We start from the raw sequence: 17,681 nt of genomic DNA on the forward strand, positions 1-17,681 counted from the left end.
TTTAAATCTGTTTGTAGTTGTTATGTATTGCTTTATTTTGTCTCTTTGTGGTTTTGTGTCTGTAGTTGTTGTGTGACTCTTTGTAGTCATTTTAGGTCTATTTGTAGTCGTTTTGTGTCTATTTGTAGTCATTTTATGTCTCTTTGTAGTCAATTTGTGTCTATTTGTAGTCATTTTGTGTCTCTTTGTAGTCATTTTGGTGTCTATTTGTAGTCATTTTGGTGTCTATTTGTAGTCATTTTGTGTCTATTTGTAGTCATTTTGTGTCTCTTTGTAGTCATTTTGGTGTCTACTTGTAGTCAATTTGTGTGTCTTTGTAGTTTTGCCCCTTTTAACATCTCTTTGTAGTTGTTATGTATTGCCACATTTTGACTCTTTGTGTTTATTTGTAGTTGTTTTGTGTCTCTTTATAGTCAATTTGTGTCTCTTTGTAGTCATTTTGGTGTCTCTTTGTAGTCATTTTGGTGTCTATTTGTAGTCATTTTGTGTCTATTTGTAGTCATTTTGTGTCTATTTGTAGTCATTTTGTGTCTCTTTGTAGTCATTTTGGTGTCTATTTGTAGTCAATTTGTGTGTCTTTGTAGTTTTGCCCCTTTTAACATCTTTTGTAGTTGTTATGTATTGCCACATTTTGACTCTTTGTGTTTATTTGTAGTTGTTTTGTGTCTCGTTATAGTCAATTTGTGTCTCTTTGTAGTCATTGTGTCGATTTGTAGTCAATTTGTGTCTCTTTGTAGTCAATTTGTGTCTCTTTGTAATCATTTTGTGTGTCTTTGTAGTTTTGCCCCTTTTTTCTCTTTGTAGTTGTTATGTATTGCCACATTTTGACTCTGTAGTTGTTTTGTGTCACTTTGTTAGTTGTTTTGTGTCTCTTTATAGTCATTATGTGTCTCTTTGTGGTTTCACCCTTTTTACATCTCTTTTTAGTTGTTGTGTTTTGCTTTGTATCTCATTATGCCTTTCTGTGGTTGTTTTTCCACTTTTCATAGTTGTTGTGATCGTCTTTGTAGTCATTTTATGTCTCTTTCTGGTCATTTTGAGTTTCTTCCTTGTTGGTACGTGTCACAAAATGCTAAGATTAAGGCAGCTCACAAACATTTGACTGACAGTTCATGCGCTTGAATTGAGTGTAAGTAAGGACACAGTTCTGCAAAGATTACGTGAGGATTACATTGTTTGGAGTCTCTGTGCTAAGAGGCACATCTTTGAGAATGTGTATCACTTGTTTGTGTAACCTGTAGATGTGAAGAGCTCTCAGGAGCTGCATCAAATTAGATTCCTCCTTGGCTTGATATGTGAGCTCATTTAAGCTCCTCAGCTTTGCATTCCTAAGAAATTCTTCATCACAACACAATCCTAAGTTGCCTTTTCTTTTCTCCTGAAACTTCCTGTGGTGCGATTTTCATCCAGACGATTGTAAACACAGAGAGACATGCTCATCACTCCAAAATGCAAAAGCAAGCCTAATGCTGGCGGCATAAAAATCAAAGACAGAGACAGAGAGAAAAGAGAATGAGAGATGTGAAATATGTCCGCGGGCCCAGTGATAAAAAAAACGTCTTTTTTTTTACTATATACAGATAGATATTAGGTGTATGCAAGATATCACCATAAAGAAAACATTACATCTCAGTATGAAAAGGCAGAACAGGCTCATTTTATTCAGTTTTTGATTGTAAAATGATATTAGTTCTCCTGAATTGAGCTCACCTCCACAGTTAGTGCTGCTGTGACTGTCTATCTTTTTTCCACAGGCATAAAAAGAGATGAAACGAAAGAAGGAAATATCTCGAAAGAGATAATTAGCCCTCTGCTCTTCCTCACAAGCTTCTCACTCACAGTCACTGCTGTTGCCGCGTAACCGCAAAGTGTAAAAACTCTGAGTGACCCTGTGCTGCAGCTTGGAATAGTGGTGGCAAATCATCATCTCACTGCTTTTTAAGGTTATTGATCAATAGAGGCAAGATTTCCAGTCCAACAGCAAACTGAAGGCTGGGTGATGCAACAAAGATGAGACTGACATGATAACTGTGAGAGAGGCAACAAAAGGCTGCACACTGACAGAATGATGGCTCTGAGGCTCCTGCAGTGGTCTCTATAAATAGTGTGAACTATATAGTACTGGGGAAATCAGAATAAATACAAAATAAATAATCAATATTGCCTATAGCTGTTCCAGGCTTTTGAGAAATTGGAAGGACTGCTTCATTTTTTCTTAACTCTACACCAGAATATTTCAAGGCTTTGTGGAGCCATTTCATGGAAAATTAACTCGAACTAATTAAGTCTGTCCTCGTAATTTGTACAAAGTACAAAAGAAAATGGGACTCACTTTTGCGTCACCTGAATCATACAGCTCACACATCAGTTTCCCTCCTTAAATGTTTTAAATTGTATATTTGTCCTTAATATGTTTGAAAAAAATTATTTTATTATTCTATGATGTTAAAATGTTATAACAATGTCACTGTATACTATTATGTTAAAATGTCATTAAAAAAAGGTCATAGTACAATGTGATGTTAAAGATCCATTTAAAAATGTCATAATAAAGTATGATGTCAAAATATGATTTTAAAAAACTGTCGTAGTACAGTGTGTCATTAAAATTGTCATATGATGTATGATGTCAAAATATTAAAAAATTGTCATAGTAAAGTATGATGTTAAAAATTGTCAGTATAGTATGTTAAAAATCCATTTAAAAAATGTCATAGTATAATATGATGTTAAAACCTCATAAAAAATGTCATAGTTTAGTGTGTCGTTAAAATATCATTATGTCATAGTATGATGTCAAAATGTCATAAAAAATGGCCGTATGATGTTAAAAATCCATAACAAATTTCATAGTATTCTGCCCTACAATGTCTAACTGCAGTAACTACACAGAGTAAAACTGAGATAAACTGCTTTAAAGTTTTTTTTAACATGTTTTAACTGGCCAGCCAAATTGTTCCACGTAGATAAGTGATATGACACTTATTTCTACATGTACTGATGCTGTAATTTTTATGCTCAAAAATCATGATCATTTATTTGACCTTTGACCCCAAAAATGTAGTTAATGCATTGCTGTAAAATGTTCTAATAGTAATGCACAAACAGAGTGCAGTACAATGTCTTCTTTCAGCTTTTAAATGTTGTTTTCAGTGAATAAACATTTTCAATTTGATTTTGTTATGAGTGTATTGAAATGTGTTTAACTATATTCAAAGATTTGTGTATTTAAGACCTAATATTATGAAGTAATGTTATATTTTAGTGTTAATATAATTTTATTTCACGTATTTTCACATGTGTGTGTGTGTGTGTGTGTGTGTGTGTGTGTGTGTGTGTAATTTTTTGTCAAAAATTGATAGATATTCGTTGTATAGTTTGTCCATAAATGACAGAAAAACACCATTTTATGGGATGTCCAAAAATCGGACAAAAAGTCATACTATAGTATGTCGATTTTTGTCAAAAATTGTCAAATTTTGAAATGCCTAAAAATGCTAAAACTGACTTTATTGTGGTCTGTTGATAGATATTAGTTGTATAGTTTGTCTATAAATGACAGAAAAACACCATATTATGGGGGGTCCCAAAATTGGACAAAAAAACCTTAACAAACATGTCAGTATAGTATTTTAAAATGAAATAGTGTAGTATGTCGTTAAAATCTCATAAGGTATGTGGTTATTGATTCAAAGTGCAGTCCACAGACCAATGGCAGCTTAGATAGATAGATAGATAGATAGATAGATAGATAGATAGATAGATAGATAGATAGATAGATAGATAGATAGATAGATAGATAGATAGATAGATAGATTACTTTATTCATCCCCGAAGGGAAATTCGGTTGTCACAGCAGTCCGGTATTCAAGTACAATAAAATACAATAGAATAAAATACTGAGGTAGCATAAATAAAAACAACAATAGAAAAAAACCCAGAATAGAACAAGAACAAGGACACTTAGGAAGTTAAAAAGAAGAACATCAGTTGGTAGGATGGTTGGCAGATGATGGTAATAATTAAACTGGTGATATGATATGATGGCAACAATGCTATAGTGACTAGACGGTATATGATAATAATAATAGTACAGTATATAATATATATAATATAATATGTAATAATAGATAACAATATAAAAATTAAATTAAAAATATAAATAAAGTAATAATAAGTAAAATAATATGATATATAATAATAATAATAGTAATAATAATAATAAATAAATATGGCCGGTATAATAATAATAGTAGTATATTACAGTATATAGTAATAATAGTAATGGCAGCAACAGTATATATAATAATAATAACAGTAATAATATTAATAGCATAGCAAAGTGTCGTGCGTTGATTTAGTGCATAGATTTTAGTGCATTTCAGTAATGTTGGTTCTGGCAGAGGTAGATGAATTGTATAGTCTTATTGCAGAAGAAAGGAACGACTTTCTGTACTTGACATTTTTCAGTGAAAAGCGTTATTTTCAACAGACAAAGAACATTTTCATTGAGTTACAATAGGCTTCATCAAACAGGTGACAAATTATGTCAAACAACGTGTTTGTCAGCTCACTGTATTATTTCCCAATGAAATGTTCAGTTCTGTGTTTGTCCACTAGGTGGCAGGAAACACATGAAAAATGTATTTTAATTTCGCTCTAATAATGATTAAAATCTTCTTTATCGTAACTAATAGGCTCAATCTAATGGACTTATTTTTTGTAATGTTTAAAACATCTTGTCAATGTATTAGTTGATTGACTCCGCATTCGTTGTGTCCTGTGATTATTATTATTATTATTATTATTATTATTATGTACAGTCAGTTTACTTTTCTTTTTCTTTTCTTATTTTCTTACTGATATAGTCGTTTCGATTGCAACATGAGGTTAATAAAAAATAGAATAAATTGCCTTTATAATAAAATAGTCTCCGCAGCTTGTAAGATACGGCAGGAGGGTCAAATTTAACCAGTTCGCCTCTCAAAATGGCGGATGAACCAACACGGGAGTGGAGCGATGAGCAGCTCAAAAGTGATGATTTGCCCAAAAAAGACATTATAAAGTTCATTCAGGACAATGCAGCCCACTCGGTACGTTTATCCCTTTTACCTCTTTGTGATTTTAGGTTGAATATATGTTTGCTAAATGATCCATGCGCACTCTGAGCTGCAGCAGGCTGCGTGGTTAGCTGATGCTGCTGTGCTTTAGCTTCCTGCAGAGCACAATGCACAACACCACCGAGTCGTGTTTACATAAGAGTACTGCATCGTTCACATTTAACATAGGACTCATTATTTTTATCTGACTGGCAGCAGAAAATGGCTAACTAAAAAAAATAATTTTTTTTGGCCTAAAGTGAAACCTATCCTTGATGTGACCACACAGATGATGCTTAAACAAAGTCACCATGTTAACTTTCTCCTTGTAATTTTGCATTTTGTCTTCCAGTTCCTCAACGAGCACAAGCTGCTGGGAAACATAAAAAATGTTGCTAAAACAGCAAAGAAAGAACAGCTGATTGTTGCCTACAATCAGCTCTTTGAGAGCAAAGTAAGTGATGAAAGTGAAACTTGATGTCGCACATGGTGACCACCAACATGTGTGGGGCTGATTTTAACCAGTGGGTGTAATTTTATGCTTTCCTTGTCCTTTACAGAGGTTCAAAGGCACAGAGCCGATTGAAGAAGTGACCGAGCAAGTTAAAGCTGTGAAAATTAAAGATAAACCCAAAGAAGTCCCTACAGAGGTGGTGGATGAGGTACTTGTCCACGGTTTTGCATTAAGGAGATGTGGCTGACAGAATATTGATACGACTACTAACCAGCCCTCATTGCTTCTCTTAGGGTCCGCCCAAATACACCAAGTCAGTGCTGAAGAAAGGTGACAAGACAAACTTCCCAAAAAAGGGCGACACAGTGGGCTGCTGGTACACTGGCTCCTTGGAGGATGGAACTGTCTTCGACACTAATGTCCCCACAAGTATGACACCGAAAAATACAGATTTTTCTACCCAATTTAACAAATGTAGCACTTGTCCCTTATGGTTGTAAGTGCAGGGGTTTGGGTTTGAACACTGTTCTCTCTCTGCAGCTGAAAGAAAGAAGAGGCAAACCAAACCACTGAACTTTAAAGTTGGCCTGGGCAGAGTGATCAGAGGGGTAAGTCATTCTGATGGTTTTTTGTTCTGTATTCAAACATAGAATAGAATAGAATTCTTTATTGTCATTGCACAAAAATACAACGAAATTGGATGCCAGTCCTCTTGGTGCTTATAAATTAAAAATGAATAAATAAAGGCAAATAGAGTTCTGACATAATACAAGACAAAGTAAAACATACTTGTCCAGCTAGTCACAGACAGCCCCCCTCTCTACCCTCCCATATTCATCTGTCATGAAAGTGACCTCTCCACCTGCCAGCCATCATCACTAATCCTTTACTTTGACAGTGGGATGAGGCCGTGCTGACAATGAGCAAGGGTGAAACAGCTCGACTGGAGATTGAACCAGAGTGGGCCTATGGGAGGAAGGGCGTCCCCGACTCAAAGTATCCTTTGCTTGTTTTTTGATTTCCGCTGTATTCAAGCCAACTAATGTGATGCTAAAAAAAATTCCTGTGATCAGGTAATGCATTGTGCAAGTGTAATTATCTTTGGGCGAGTCTGCTTTGGGAGCGTCAGTCCCATTCATGTTTTTCCTGTACTGCAGCTGTTATTTGATCTGATGAAAACATTTTCATTTTGCATCGACTGCTGTCAATTCCTTCACTCCAGCTCTACCAGAATTCCACCCAACGCCAAGCTGATCTTTGAAGTCGAGCTGGTCTCTGTGGATTAACTGACACCTGCTGGACAGCATGCACTGCATTTCGTGGATGGAGGGATAAAAAAAAAATAAAAAATACTTAATGGCTGTAAAGATTCGAGTTAAAATGGCATTCGGATTGCACCTTTATGTTCCTACTTTGTCTCATTCATCACCAAGTTACGAGAAGCACTGAACAGTAATTCCAGTGTTTTATGTTTTGGCCAAAGTGTGATGGCTTGTCAATAATGTACATATGAGACACCCTGAAACCTTATCTGCATTTTTGTTCTTTTGCATGTATAATGTAAATGATAAATAAAACTGTTTCAGAGACTAAATGTGGAATGACTATTATTTACTTTGGTATTTCTCAATAGTGATAGACTATTTTGCTACGACATAGATTGGATGCCTAAAATGTGCAGGTTTACATGCATCACTGGCAGAGGAAAGCTAGTTTTATGTCCTATTAATTTCATAAAATAGGCTCATTCAGATAGTGTCCTGTTTAAGTATAAAAACTAATTGTACACTGGTCATCAGATTTACTGTATACTTTATGCATTCTGGTCATTTTAACCTCACTAAAATCCCTTAAAGCAGCTTGATATATTAAAAAGCCAAATCTGTATTTTGCATTAAGAAACAACCTGTCATTCATCACAAATTACTTATAGTGCAGAAAAACTGGATTTAGTTAGTGGAATAGTTATTACAACTGTTATAATTGGTTTACTGTTTCTTTAGTAGGGGTTTAGTTATTTTTATTGTTTAAGGTACTACACAGGTGTAAACATTTTTTAGCAAGGGTGCATGTGTACATGCTCACATTGCTTTTATTGTATGAAACTTATTTTATAGCTGCAGGGTAAAATATCCTTATAACAAGATTTGTACCCAGTTAGTGTAGTTTTCATGGAAATATGAACAAAGGAAATGTTTTACTTTCTCATGGTCGTTCGAGGAAAAGTCATCGAATTTCAAGTTGAAAAAAAGATTAAGGGGGTTTCCTATGCTGTTAAACGTAGTGGTGGGTCATTTTTGACCCCCAAGAAAACACAAGGGTATTACTAAATCTCACTTGTTCAAATACTTTGAAATGAAAAGTCTGGCCCTTTATGTCCAGTTATTTGCCTGTGAATCTGTTGCTATCATATTGTGTTACTTACATCATTTGATTATCACAAATTTGCCTTTTCAAAGGTAAACAATTGGGATTAAATGCAAGTCTTCGAGGGCAATGGATTTACGATAAACTTGTTGCAAAACTGCAAAAATCATGGACACCAATTCAATTTCAGCACAGACTACACAGAGTTCTTTTGTCCAAGCCAAATTTTTATTCTGTACAGCAGGATAACATTTAAGCTGGTAAAAACTGATGGGTGATGGACGTGTTTCTCCTTTCAGCCATCAAAGCACTTAGGAGTTGGCGTTGGGTCCCTTCTTCTTTCCGAAGGTGGGCACCACGTTCACGAAGCGCCTGTTGTACTGGATGCGGCGCTTAGCACGGCCAGTCTTCTTCTTCTTCTTCTCCTGCTTGTCAACCTGGACAACATGACAGGAAGAGGAATTTGTTAATACTCCAAGATCAGAATGCATACCGTTTAATGAGTGGCTCATCCGAAACAGAAAACAAGCCAATTTTATTAAAATGCTAAACTTGTGCCCTTGAGGTCAGTTAACCTTCTTACCTTGGGTGTCTGTCCCCTCACTTTTCCGGCACGAGCCAGAGAGCCGTGAACCTTACCTGAGGAGGGGAAAAAGGGAAAAGGGGAGTGTTAATTGGGATATTTCAGACAACTGAAGCTCCTGCAACTGTTCAGATACAATAATATACCTACTGTTCAAATCACTAATGCCAGTGTCAAATAAAAATGTGAAACAGTTTTTTTTTTTTTTATCCATTCATGAGAGATCTTAGATAATAGCTTGTGCCACAGGGTGGTGGTTTGGGGGTAATGACTATAATTGACTGGTCTAACTGATTTAATGAGCCATTCGCAGTTTCACTGTACCGGCCGTGTGTACTTAGACTTGCATGGCTTAATCTTTGAGACAAGCATATGCTACTGGCAGGACCAACCAAGTAGCCCCCCCTTTTTAAGGCAGTTTACCCAGAAAAATGGGTGGTTATATTAAAATGTTGTGATCAATACACCCTAGCATCATTGGTGGATGGAGAATCAAACAATCGTAATATAAACACAAGCCTGGACAACAGCATATACAGAGTTGTGAGTTGCATCTCTGTACTGACCTCCCAGAAGCCTGCCAGCTACCTCCAGGGTGCAGTGCTCTGAGACACCGCAGGATGCCAGGGAGGACTCATCCTCCAGTGGGCATCCGGCAAGCAACAGCACCTGATCCTCAACCAGGAGACCCTCCAGACTCTGGACATGAGCCTGAGAGACACAGCAACAAAATAAGCATTTATATCAATGTCAAAGTTCTATCAAAGTGAGGTCATTGGGGGTTCATATAGATCACTGAAAACAGCACTTCAGTCAAGTTATGGCTACTAAAAAGGCCAAAAGTCTGGTGTATTCTCACCAACTTGTGGACATTTTACCTTGATCTGTCCAACAGTCTCCTGTCCGGTCACCTCAAGGGTGTGAGTGTTCTGGGCACGTAAGAAGAGCTGCATCTTGATGCTGGAAGAAAACAAAACTTAAATCAGTATCAATGACATGCGGAAGCCTGTTTGTGGCGTCGGTGATATTTGTGACAGCAAAGAACAACAAGCCCGCCACATAGTGTCAGTATGTCAAGTTATAAAGTCATCTCAACGTGTTAACATACTAACAAAGTAAACCCTCTCACAAAAAGGACACGTTGAAAACTAAAGCAGCAAAGCAACATGCAGCTGGAACACACTGGTGTCTCCCGGTAGAGTGCTAATGCTATGCTAGCTCCAGTAGCCGCATGGGGCACGTTTTTCATAAAGTCGCTTAAAAACACGTGAAATGTGGCGTAATTGTTCAAATAAAGTATACCTTAACATAAATAGTGAGTTTAGGTGCTATATTCGCATGGTAAAATGTATTAAAATTTTACAAAAATATGTTTTTTCACTTAAATTGCACAGGCCTTACCTCGTTTGATGCTAGTCGTTCAACGCTAGGCATAGAAAGGGCTGTCTGAGGGCCGATACTGCGCATGTGCAGACTTACGTAAGCCAAGTCGGAAGCAGTGGCCACGCCTACCACGTTTTAGCGGCTGATGCCTAAAGGGGTCAATATTGGCTTTTACGTGTTTAATCGGCAAAAACTCAATATATACAGAGATCAACAAACTCCTGGAAGGATAGAACTAAATCATTAAATTCTGCCTGACTTGATCATGTTAAACGGGCTATGGATTGAACAGGCTTAGGTTTATTTCGGCACTTTATTAGTTTCAAATTATTGTTTCTTCACTTGTCTCAGCAGTCAAATAAGCCATCAGCTCCTTATACCTCACCAAGTCATTTTTCTTATAGGTAAAATGTTATATCATACTACTTCTACCTTTATAGATAATATATTAATGCATACTTTGTACTGAATAGTGAATATGGAGTTAATATTGTTTCTGTACTTGAATAAATATAACTTATTGTAAGATTGTGTGTATTGCCTTCAAGTAGCTCATAAGATCTGCAGTAGTCATAGAGACACAATATTGAAAGGATTATAAACTCAGTGACGGACACATCAGGATATCAATCTCTTTATTATGAAATCAAGTCAAAATAAAAAAGGAGGAACTCTTCATTTTGTTTGTGGAAACATACCCATGTAATATTAAAAATCTTTCAGTTTGAGAGAGAAAACAACTCAGAGGTACATCAACGAATGCCTCCTTTACAAGTTTAAATGAACACAAAGAAAAGAGACCAAACTAAGTCATCCAATCTAAAAATTAAAAAGCTTTAATCACACAAGAAAAAATATATCTGCCGTCACAAATAACATGCATTAAAGAACCCAAAAAGCAGCCAGTGTTGGAGATGACGAATGTACCAATTAATGGTTTGTTTTTGTTTTGTTTTTTTAAACATGACTGATCAACATGACTGTCATGGAGGGCCAAGTTTATTAATAATCCAACCGATGGCTACAAATTTTAACTGATTAGAACACTTTAAACCAGAAAGAAGGAACAAATCAGCTGCTGTGATCGGACTGAAATCTCCATGACACCATGTTAAATAGCCCTGTTAAGAGATGTAGGCAGGTCAGAAAGGATGCTTTCCTCTGAGTCTCCATCTTCATGTGAGGATTTTGTCCATCATGTTGGAGGTGGAGGGTAGTACTGGTTATACTGGGCATATTGGTTGTACTGTCCCCAGGAGTTTTGTCCCCAAGCTCCGTACTGAAAGATGGAAAAAAAAAAGACAATATGAATAGGTGCTGAAAATGACCATACAAGAGAAAAGTAAGGAAACCTTCTCAGTTTCTCAGATAAGGAACCCACCTGGTACCAGTTGTTGTATGCAGTGTTGTTTGCCTGTGCGTCTGTCGCTGCGTTTGCCACTGCTGCAGAACTGTCGTCCACACGTTGTCTCTTGGAGTCAGGCTCCTGAGAGCTGGAGACAAATAGAAAAAAAATACTGTGATACAATGAATAAATCACAACAGAACACTTTAAGTGTGACTTAATGAAAAACAATGATGTGTTGGTGTGACCCATGCCCGGTTCCCTTATCCACCTGTCATATCCGTTCTCGGCCTTCCTCTTAGAGGGTTCATTTTCTTTCTGTAGTTTCTGATTTTCTTCATAAGCAGCAACAAGCCTAAAAAGATGTCGAAGAATGAAAATTACTCAATATCAAACTTGACAAAAGACATTTTTAAAAACAAGTTACCGTTATTCTGTCTAAAAGTAACAACTCACACGTTGATGTCGCTGCCGAAGTCCTCGAGGAACTCAACCTTGCGCTGGCAGAAGAGGAGGCGGGATTCAATCGGCATCTGGCTCTTGAGGGCCCGGTCGAAACAAGCCAAGATCTCAACCTCATTTTGTGTCACATCTCCACTGTACTCCAGCTCAAGAAGGTTTAGATAGAGCTTTGGGCTTGTCTGTAAAACACAAAAATATCAGTGTGTATCTCACAATTAGTGCAATACAGTCATACTGGAAAGTGCAATAAAAAGTGAAGAAACCCAGCTGAGTAACTGTCCATAATCATCCACAGGTAAACTTCATTCAAATAAAGCAACCTCAAATGTCAAATCTAAGACATGTCTGGTAAAATGTATTGACCCATGTGTAGATTTAGGGATTTAGGGAAAATTCATAATTATCTCTTCATATCATTAAACACCAAGTATAATCACCTGAAATGCAATCGTTTTTTCATTAGCTCCAAATGAGCCCTTATATCTACATAAGGCGCAGATGTTCTGCCATGTTTGTACAGTAGCCCAGAAAGAACAGACCAAACACTGGCTCTGGAGAGCCTTCTCATTTTACATTACCTGAAGGCCACCATAAATTCTCTGAAATGCCTGGAAACTGCGGGGTGAGCAGAGGGTCCCCCCCGATACCAGATACCACTAAATCTGATAGTGTTCCTTAAAATATAACCTCTTCTTGCAAGTTAGACAAATGCAAACATGAAAAGTGTCACCCAGTCAGATTTTCCATTTAGGGAAGAAATACTTTCACTGATACAAGGCAGGCTATATAGTGCACCAGATATTTAGAGAAGAGATGACTGAATGGTCCTGGTAGTGTGCTGGTTCGCAAACACCAGTAAACCCCTTACAGGGTCTGTACAGCTTGTTAAGAGAAAAAATTCAAGCACTTTTCATTCCAAAAGAAAGTGAGCTTCCCCCGAAGGCCACGTTATACACACTGAGAAAACTGGGTGGTTTCATTTCAAGGAGTTTATGCAAATAAAGTCATATTCCTAACCTTGAAAAAATAACGATTAAAATTAAGCCTTTTTTAAACTTTCAATACTTTGTACAAACCCTGCTTTACTGGCATTTACAGAGGGCCATGTCTATGGGCTGGGGCTATGGCTAGGATGAAAATGAATAAACAGGAATTTATAACTTTTACTTCATGGCCTTTTCCCCACTCAAACGACCATGTTGAATGGCAACGTTTTCCTGTTAAAAGAGGTTTACTGCCTTCAGTCGACCCTTGATGTTTGCACCTGTAGAAGGGCTCATCAACCAGTTCTCACCTGGTCTTTCTCAATAGCATCCAAGAGCACCTTCCGGGCCTTGCTCAGACTTCTCTGCACCTTCATCATCTGCCTGGCCAACTTCACGGCATAGAACGATGTCTCGGTAGCATTCTTCGCAGACTCCATGGCCTCCCGTAGCAGGGCTTCCGCTTCCTCCAAGTTACCGTGGCGACGCTCTAGACTGACCCTCCGAAGACGCACCATGGCCAGACCTGGGACTCCTGCTTCCAGGGACTTCAGGATGCTGCGAGCCTCCTCTACATTACCTGGGAAAAGAAAAGCAGAATACTATCAGCATGGCCTAACACAAGTCAAATTGTATGCAATTGTCGTGTTTAGAAGTCTATATTCATACAGTCACACCCTCTGTCCCCACAAATCCTCCATGGTAATTTGACTGTGGTTAATTTGCATGTTGGTTTGGATGAGTCACTGACCTTGCTGCTCCTCAAAGGCTGCCCACAGCAGGTGGATGGCTGGTTTCTTGGGCATATGGATGGAACACGCTTTCTTGTAGACATGTCTCACACCATCAGTGCTGTAGGCCTCTAGATATTTTGCATACTTCAGAGTGAAAAAGAGAGAGCGAGTTGGAAGGAATGCAGGAGAGGGCAGAGAAAAAGAGAACAGAGAAGAAAAGCAAAAGAGACAAAACATTTTAAACCTACATTTCCAATTGACAGAAACAGTGAATTTCTTCATTGACAAGATCGTTTTTAGAAATTTTCTGTGTAAACCCATCAGCACCTTCATGGAACCAATTAGATAAGTTTCTGTAAGGTAGTGGGAGACGAAGAAGATGCAACGTAGTAGTTGGCAAATGCTGCAGTCAAATCTTGTGTGGCAAGCTGGCCATCCCCTAATACAACAGATACAGTCACATATCAACGTTACACGCAAAGAGAGTGCAGGACGATTTACTGTGTCGATGTGATTATCATCGTTGGTGGGGAAGTGCAGGGAGGTAGCGGGAGTGAGAGAGAGGCTAACGGTCACGTTACCTTGGTCCAGAACTCCTCGTAGAGTGCACAGGCGATGAGGCATCTTTCAAAAAGAACAACCACGCGCTCCGGCGTCCCGTTTTCAATTTCAAAGTCCAGGTACTCCTTCCAGTTGTTTAGCTGGGTCTTCTCTAAAGCTTTGACATGGAAGTATGGTCTCTTGATCTAAAAAGACATAAATAAATGTTTGTGTCAGCGTCAAAGAATTTAAAGAAATAAACAAGCAATTCCAACAATTAAAACTGCTGCCGAAACACATACCCCTTCCTCAAAGGCCCAGCGCTTGCTGACTTCATGTTCGTTGTGGTTGAACACTTCCTGCCGAACCTCGATCACCTTGTGGCGCATATTCTCGATCTCTGTCACTCTCTACATAAAGACACAAAAAACAGACGGTTAACACTCTCGTGTATGTTTCGTCGTATCACATTCTCCACTTGATGAAACTGCTAGTAGTCCTGCAGCCAAGAATTTACATCACCATGAGTGCCAGAGACAAGAAGCCTGTGGAGGGGGGAGGTATGTATGCACCCTGCATATCAGCCTCTGGGTGCAGGTGCTGGGCCTCAGTTGATCCTTTTAGTTTTAGGGCGAGTCCCTGACTGGATGCCACCTTGAATCCCCCCCGGCATTCATTGGCTTGGCTGCTGACATAAAGACACCTCTTCAAACCTGAACAAAGCTTTCCATCTCATCATGGAGAACAGGGAAGCTCCTGCTAACCCCTGCAAGCAATGCTTTTGTAAATGTGTCTCCCCTCCAGGCTGCAAGGGGATTTATACCTTGGCAGGGTCCGCAAGATCCTCTGTACCAGGTGGCAGGTCGTCCTGAGGAACAGGTGTCTCTGCGTCCTCGCCGATCATCGCAGACAGGCTGGCTTTAGACAGCTCCAGTCTCAGCTGAACAAACTCCTCTTCTGACAGGAAGTGTTTAGGGTGGTTGTTCTGCACGTGATCTTTGAACCTGCAAAGATTAAAAACAAGTCAATAAAAAACAATTCAGACAGGTATAAAGTAGCACTACATGTGGCTGTTATTGTTGTCAAATGCAGGGTTTCTACACCTTTTAGGAAGTGAAATTCAAGCACTTTTTAAAAGCATTCAAGCTCTTCCAGAGCTCATAGCTGTAACTGCTTACATATTAAGTGTATATACATATAGTATGTACTCTAATATTTCAAATTTTACTGTGTTATTTATACTTATGAAACCATTCTACATGAAACTACAATCTTCAAGCATGTTAAACAAATTCAAGGACTTTTCAAACCTAGCACCACAATAAAATGTAAATGTTGTTAAAGATATCTAGTACCCTCAAAAACCATGACTTAATAGCTTAAAGAAAAACGTTTTTCTCTGATTTGTCATAAGAAGCAGAATGCTACAACGAGAGGACCATATTCTAGAAAATGCAACATTTAAGTTACATTGAAAAAATCTCCCATGTGACTCTGGAGTATAACTAAGGAACTAAGGAACTAAGGAAAGAGACACAACGTGACTGCAGCCACTGTTTTATCCCGTTTTTCCCCTACCTCTGGAAATGCTGGGAATACAGTTGGGTCGGGATGCCCAAGATGCGGTCATAGATGGCGGTGACGTTAGCCAGCTTGTCCTGCTCTGTCTCCCAGGTGATGAAGGCCTCCCACAGACGGTCTGAGCGGAAGTCTGTGCCTGCTGCAAGCACTGCATGTTCATAGGCACTAATAGTAGAAAACAAAAGGAAACATGGTCAAAATGTATGCAACTATTTGTTGTCTTAAAAAACGTGGTTACATTCAATAACACAAAAAAAGGGATGATGAAGTTTTAAATGCACCCAGGAGAGACGGATAGAACACAAGGAGGAGGGAAACAATATTACAAAGTCAAAGTCTTTTACTTACGCTCGAATGCGTCCCTCTGCCTCTGGGTCTGTCAGGTCTGAGTTCTCTTTGATGAAGGTCAGGTAATGCAGCCACAGATCCACGCTGAGAGGGATGGCCTGCAAGCCTCTTCTGTATACCTTGGGATAGACCAAACACAAATTAGCCTGGTAATGACTGGAATCATTTTACATCATTGATTAAAGTGGCTCTTTTTCCCTCTGGCTTAATGCCCTTTTGAGCTTGCAAACCGTAACTGTTACAGGAACCAAGACTTAGGCACATCCACATGGTCTTTAGTCAGTGTGGTAATATAATATTAATGGGATACATGACAGGGTTAATGCCAGACCAGTCCAGCTGCTCACTAGGCAGTCAAACATGATTCTAAAGAATTTAACATGCAGTTAAAAAAGTAGAAAAACAAAAGGTAAAAGTGCAACAAATGTGTGTCAAAATTTTTTTTTTTTTATTTACCTCTTCTGCAACCTGTATATTCCCGTGCTTTTTCTCAATATCAGCATACTTCTTCCAGTAGCCATAGCAGTATGGATAACGCAGGAAGAATACATCAAATGATTGTCTCACAGCTGGAAGGGCATTCTGCAAAGGAGGCAAAAATGTTGATATTTTTTATTCCCCATTTAATATAACAGTCCTTCTACTCAATTTTGGAAATATACAAACAGAAGTTGTCTGTACATAATTCAATTTGCTGCATGTGTTCTCTTACCTCTTGTTCCACATACTGCAGCAGGTAGACCCAACCATTGAAGTCTTCTGGGTTATCCTCACATCCTTTGTAGAGTTTTTCAAACTCACTGGGTGGCTCAGGCTCTGGCTCTGCAGGAACAGCCGACTCTTCTGTTGCATCTTTGGGTGGTTCCTCCAGTTCCATACCATCCTCTGCCACCTGTGGTGCCTCAGTCCCTTCTGAAGAAGTTAACAAGGAATCATTAGGGCAAGATATTGGTCCTAAATTACTTTATTTACTACTATATTATATAATATTTTAAATATATATTACACCTATTCTCAAAGCAGCATTAGTTGATGTGGTTGGGAAATAACCAACATTTACACAATTAAGTGTTCTGTCAGCAGTAGCATTTAAATTTAATTATGCAGGTTTGTGGTACTACTGTACATATGATGGGCCACTTTTTTTTACCACTTCACTTCAGTGAACTGATAAAAAGCTTTTTTTCTCTAAGAGTATATGGACAATCCTATATCTTAACATTTTTCACTTCTATTTTTGGCGTGTACGGAGACCAATTTTAGACTTATTATGTACATTGGATACAAAGCAACAATTTAAGAACAACTATTTTTATTACCTTGACTGCCATCCTGCACAGCAGCTTCTGGCTCTATACTCATTTCCTCGCTGTGTTGTTCAGACTGTTCAGACTCTCCAGACTCTGCTTTGGGTTCTGGTGGCTCTTCTGCAGGCTGTGGTGGTGGAGGTGGTGGTGGTGGTGGCTGCTCTTCTTGGAAGAGCTGAGCACTGGCAAGCTGAAATTGCTCCACAGCCTTCTCCACAGATCCCAGCTCTGTGGAATTTGTCTGCTCATGTGGTTGCTCTGGAGCATCCTGGGATGCATCTGAGTCTTCAGGCAAGATATTGGTAAGTGGTTCTGGAGCAACCTGGTCCGGGGACCAGTCAGCAGTTTGTCCTAGAACAGGAAGGTCAGGAAGAAAGGCATCCCCATTGCTCTCCATGACAGGGGACTCAGTGTCCAGCATTCCAGTAATGGTGTCGTCTGAGAGTTGCAGGCCTGTTGACAATCAAGCATGATTAGCACTGGAGCTGCCACAAT

General features: G+C 38.6%; 3 protein-coding genes across 3 annotated transcripts in view; 1 reads left to right on the top strand and 2 right to left on the bottom strand.

Moving 5' to 3' along the window:
- Nucleotides 1–4,959: 4,959 nt before the first annotated feature.
- On the top strand, nucleotides 4,960–7,147 carry fkbp3 (FKBP prolyl isomerase 3). The gene is made up of 7 exons (XM_059356519.1): nucleotides 4,960–5,093; nucleotides 5,452–5,553; nucleotides 5,660–5,761; nucleotides 5,847–5,982; nucleotides 6,094–6,161; nucleotides 6,452–6,549; nucleotides 6,785–7,147. The coding sequence occupies exons 1-7, from the start codon at nucleotides 4,989–4,991 to the stop codon at nucleotides 6,837–6,839; spliced, it is 666 nt and encodes a 221-aa protein (XP_059212502.1). The 5' UTR covers nucleotides 4,960–4,988; the 3' UTR covers nucleotides 6,840–7,147.
- A 979-nt stretch (nucleotides 7,148–8,126) lies between these two features.
- On the bottom strand, nucleotides 8,127–9,981 carry faua (FAU ubiquitin like and ribosomal protein S30 fusion a). Its single transcript, XM_059356440.1, has 5 exons — nucleotides 9,905–9,981; nucleotides 9,382–9,463; nucleotides 9,070–9,214; nucleotides 8,504–8,559; nucleotides 8,127–8,357 (listed from the first exon to the last, which is right to left on the bottom strand). The coding sequence occupies exons 2-5, from the start codon at nucleotides 9,454–9,456 to the stop codon at nucleotides 8,232–8,234; spliced, it is 402 nt and encodes a 133-aa protein (XP_059212423.1). The 5' UTR covers nucleotides 9,457–9,463; nucleotides 9,905–9,981; the 3' UTR covers nucleotides 8,127–8,231.
- Nucleotides 9,982–10,507: 526 nt separating this feature from the next.
- prpf39 (PRP39 pre-mRNA processing factor 39 homolog (yeast)) overlaps nucleotides 10,508–17,681 on the bottom strand; it is an 8,338-nt gene continuing 1,164 nt past the window's right edge. Inside the window, exons 2-15 of the mRNA XM_059356439.1 lie at nucleotides 17,199–17,639; nucleotides 16,592–16,791; nucleotides 16,336–16,461; nucleotides 15,880–15,998; nucleotides 15,529–15,696; nucleotides 14,774–14,954; nucleotides 14,253–14,360; nucleotides 13,992–14,156; nucleotides 13,428–13,554; nucleotides 12,988–13,256; nucleotides 11,688–11,872; nucleotides 11,503–11,586; nucleotides 11,268–11,379; nucleotides 10,508–11,165 (exon numbers count right to left, since the gene is read on the bottom strand). Of these exons, the coding sequence (XP_059212422.1) occupies nucleotides 11,082–11,165; nucleotides 11,268–11,379; nucleotides 11,503–11,586; nucleotides 11,688–11,872; nucleotides 12,988–13,256; nucleotides 13,428–13,554; nucleotides 13,992–14,156; nucleotides 14,253–14,360; nucleotides 14,774–14,954; nucleotides 15,529–15,696; nucleotides 15,880–15,998; nucleotides 16,336–16,461; nucleotides 16,592–16,791; nucleotides 17,199–17,639 (2,369 nt within the window). The 3' untranslated portion in view covers nucleotides 10,508–11,081. The remainder of the gene's footprint in view (nucleotides 11,166–11,267; nucleotides 11,380–11,502; nucleotides 11,587–11,687; nucleotides 11,873–12,987; nucleotides 13,257–13,427; nucleotides 13,555–13,991; nucleotides 14,157–14,252; nucleotides 14,361–14,773; nucleotides 14,955–15,528; nucleotides 15,697–15,879; nucleotides 15,999–16,335; nucleotides 16,462–16,591; nucleotides 16,792–17,198; nucleotides 17,640–17,681) is intronic.

Source organism: Centropristis striata, chromosome 18 (assembly GCF_030273125.1).
Source record: "Centropristis striata isolate RG_2023a ecotype Rhode Island chromosome 18, C.striata_1.0, whole genome shotgun sequence".
NCBI classification, from domain to species: Eukaryota; Metazoa; Chordata; class Actinopteri; order Perciformes; family Serranidae; genus Centropristis; species Centropristis striata.

Coding starts and splice junctions, on each gene's coding strand:
- fkbp3 (XM_059356519.1), top strand. CDS start 4,989: ATGGCGGATGAACCAACACGGGAGTGGAGCGATGAGCAGCTCAAAAGT. Junction 5,983..6,093: donor CGACACTAATGTCCCCACAA/GTATGACACCGA, acceptor CTCTCTCTGCAG/CTGAAAGAAAGAAGAGGCAA. Junction 6,162..6,451: donor TGGGCAGAGTGATCAGAGGG/GTAAGTCATTCT, acceptor TTACTTTGACAG/TGGGATGAGGCCGTGCTGAC.
- faua (XM_059356440.1), bottom strand. CDS start 9,456: ATGCAGCTCTTCTTACGTGCCCAGAACACTCACACCCTTGAGGTGACC. Junction 9,215..9,381: donor AGACTGTTGGACAGATCAAG/GTAAAATGTCCA, acceptor TGTGTCTCTCAG/GCTCATGTCCAGAGTCTGGA. Junction 8,560..9,069: donor AGCTGGCAGGCTTCTGGGAG/GTCAGTACAGAG, acceptor TCCCCTCCTCAG/GTAAGGTTCACGGCTCTCTG.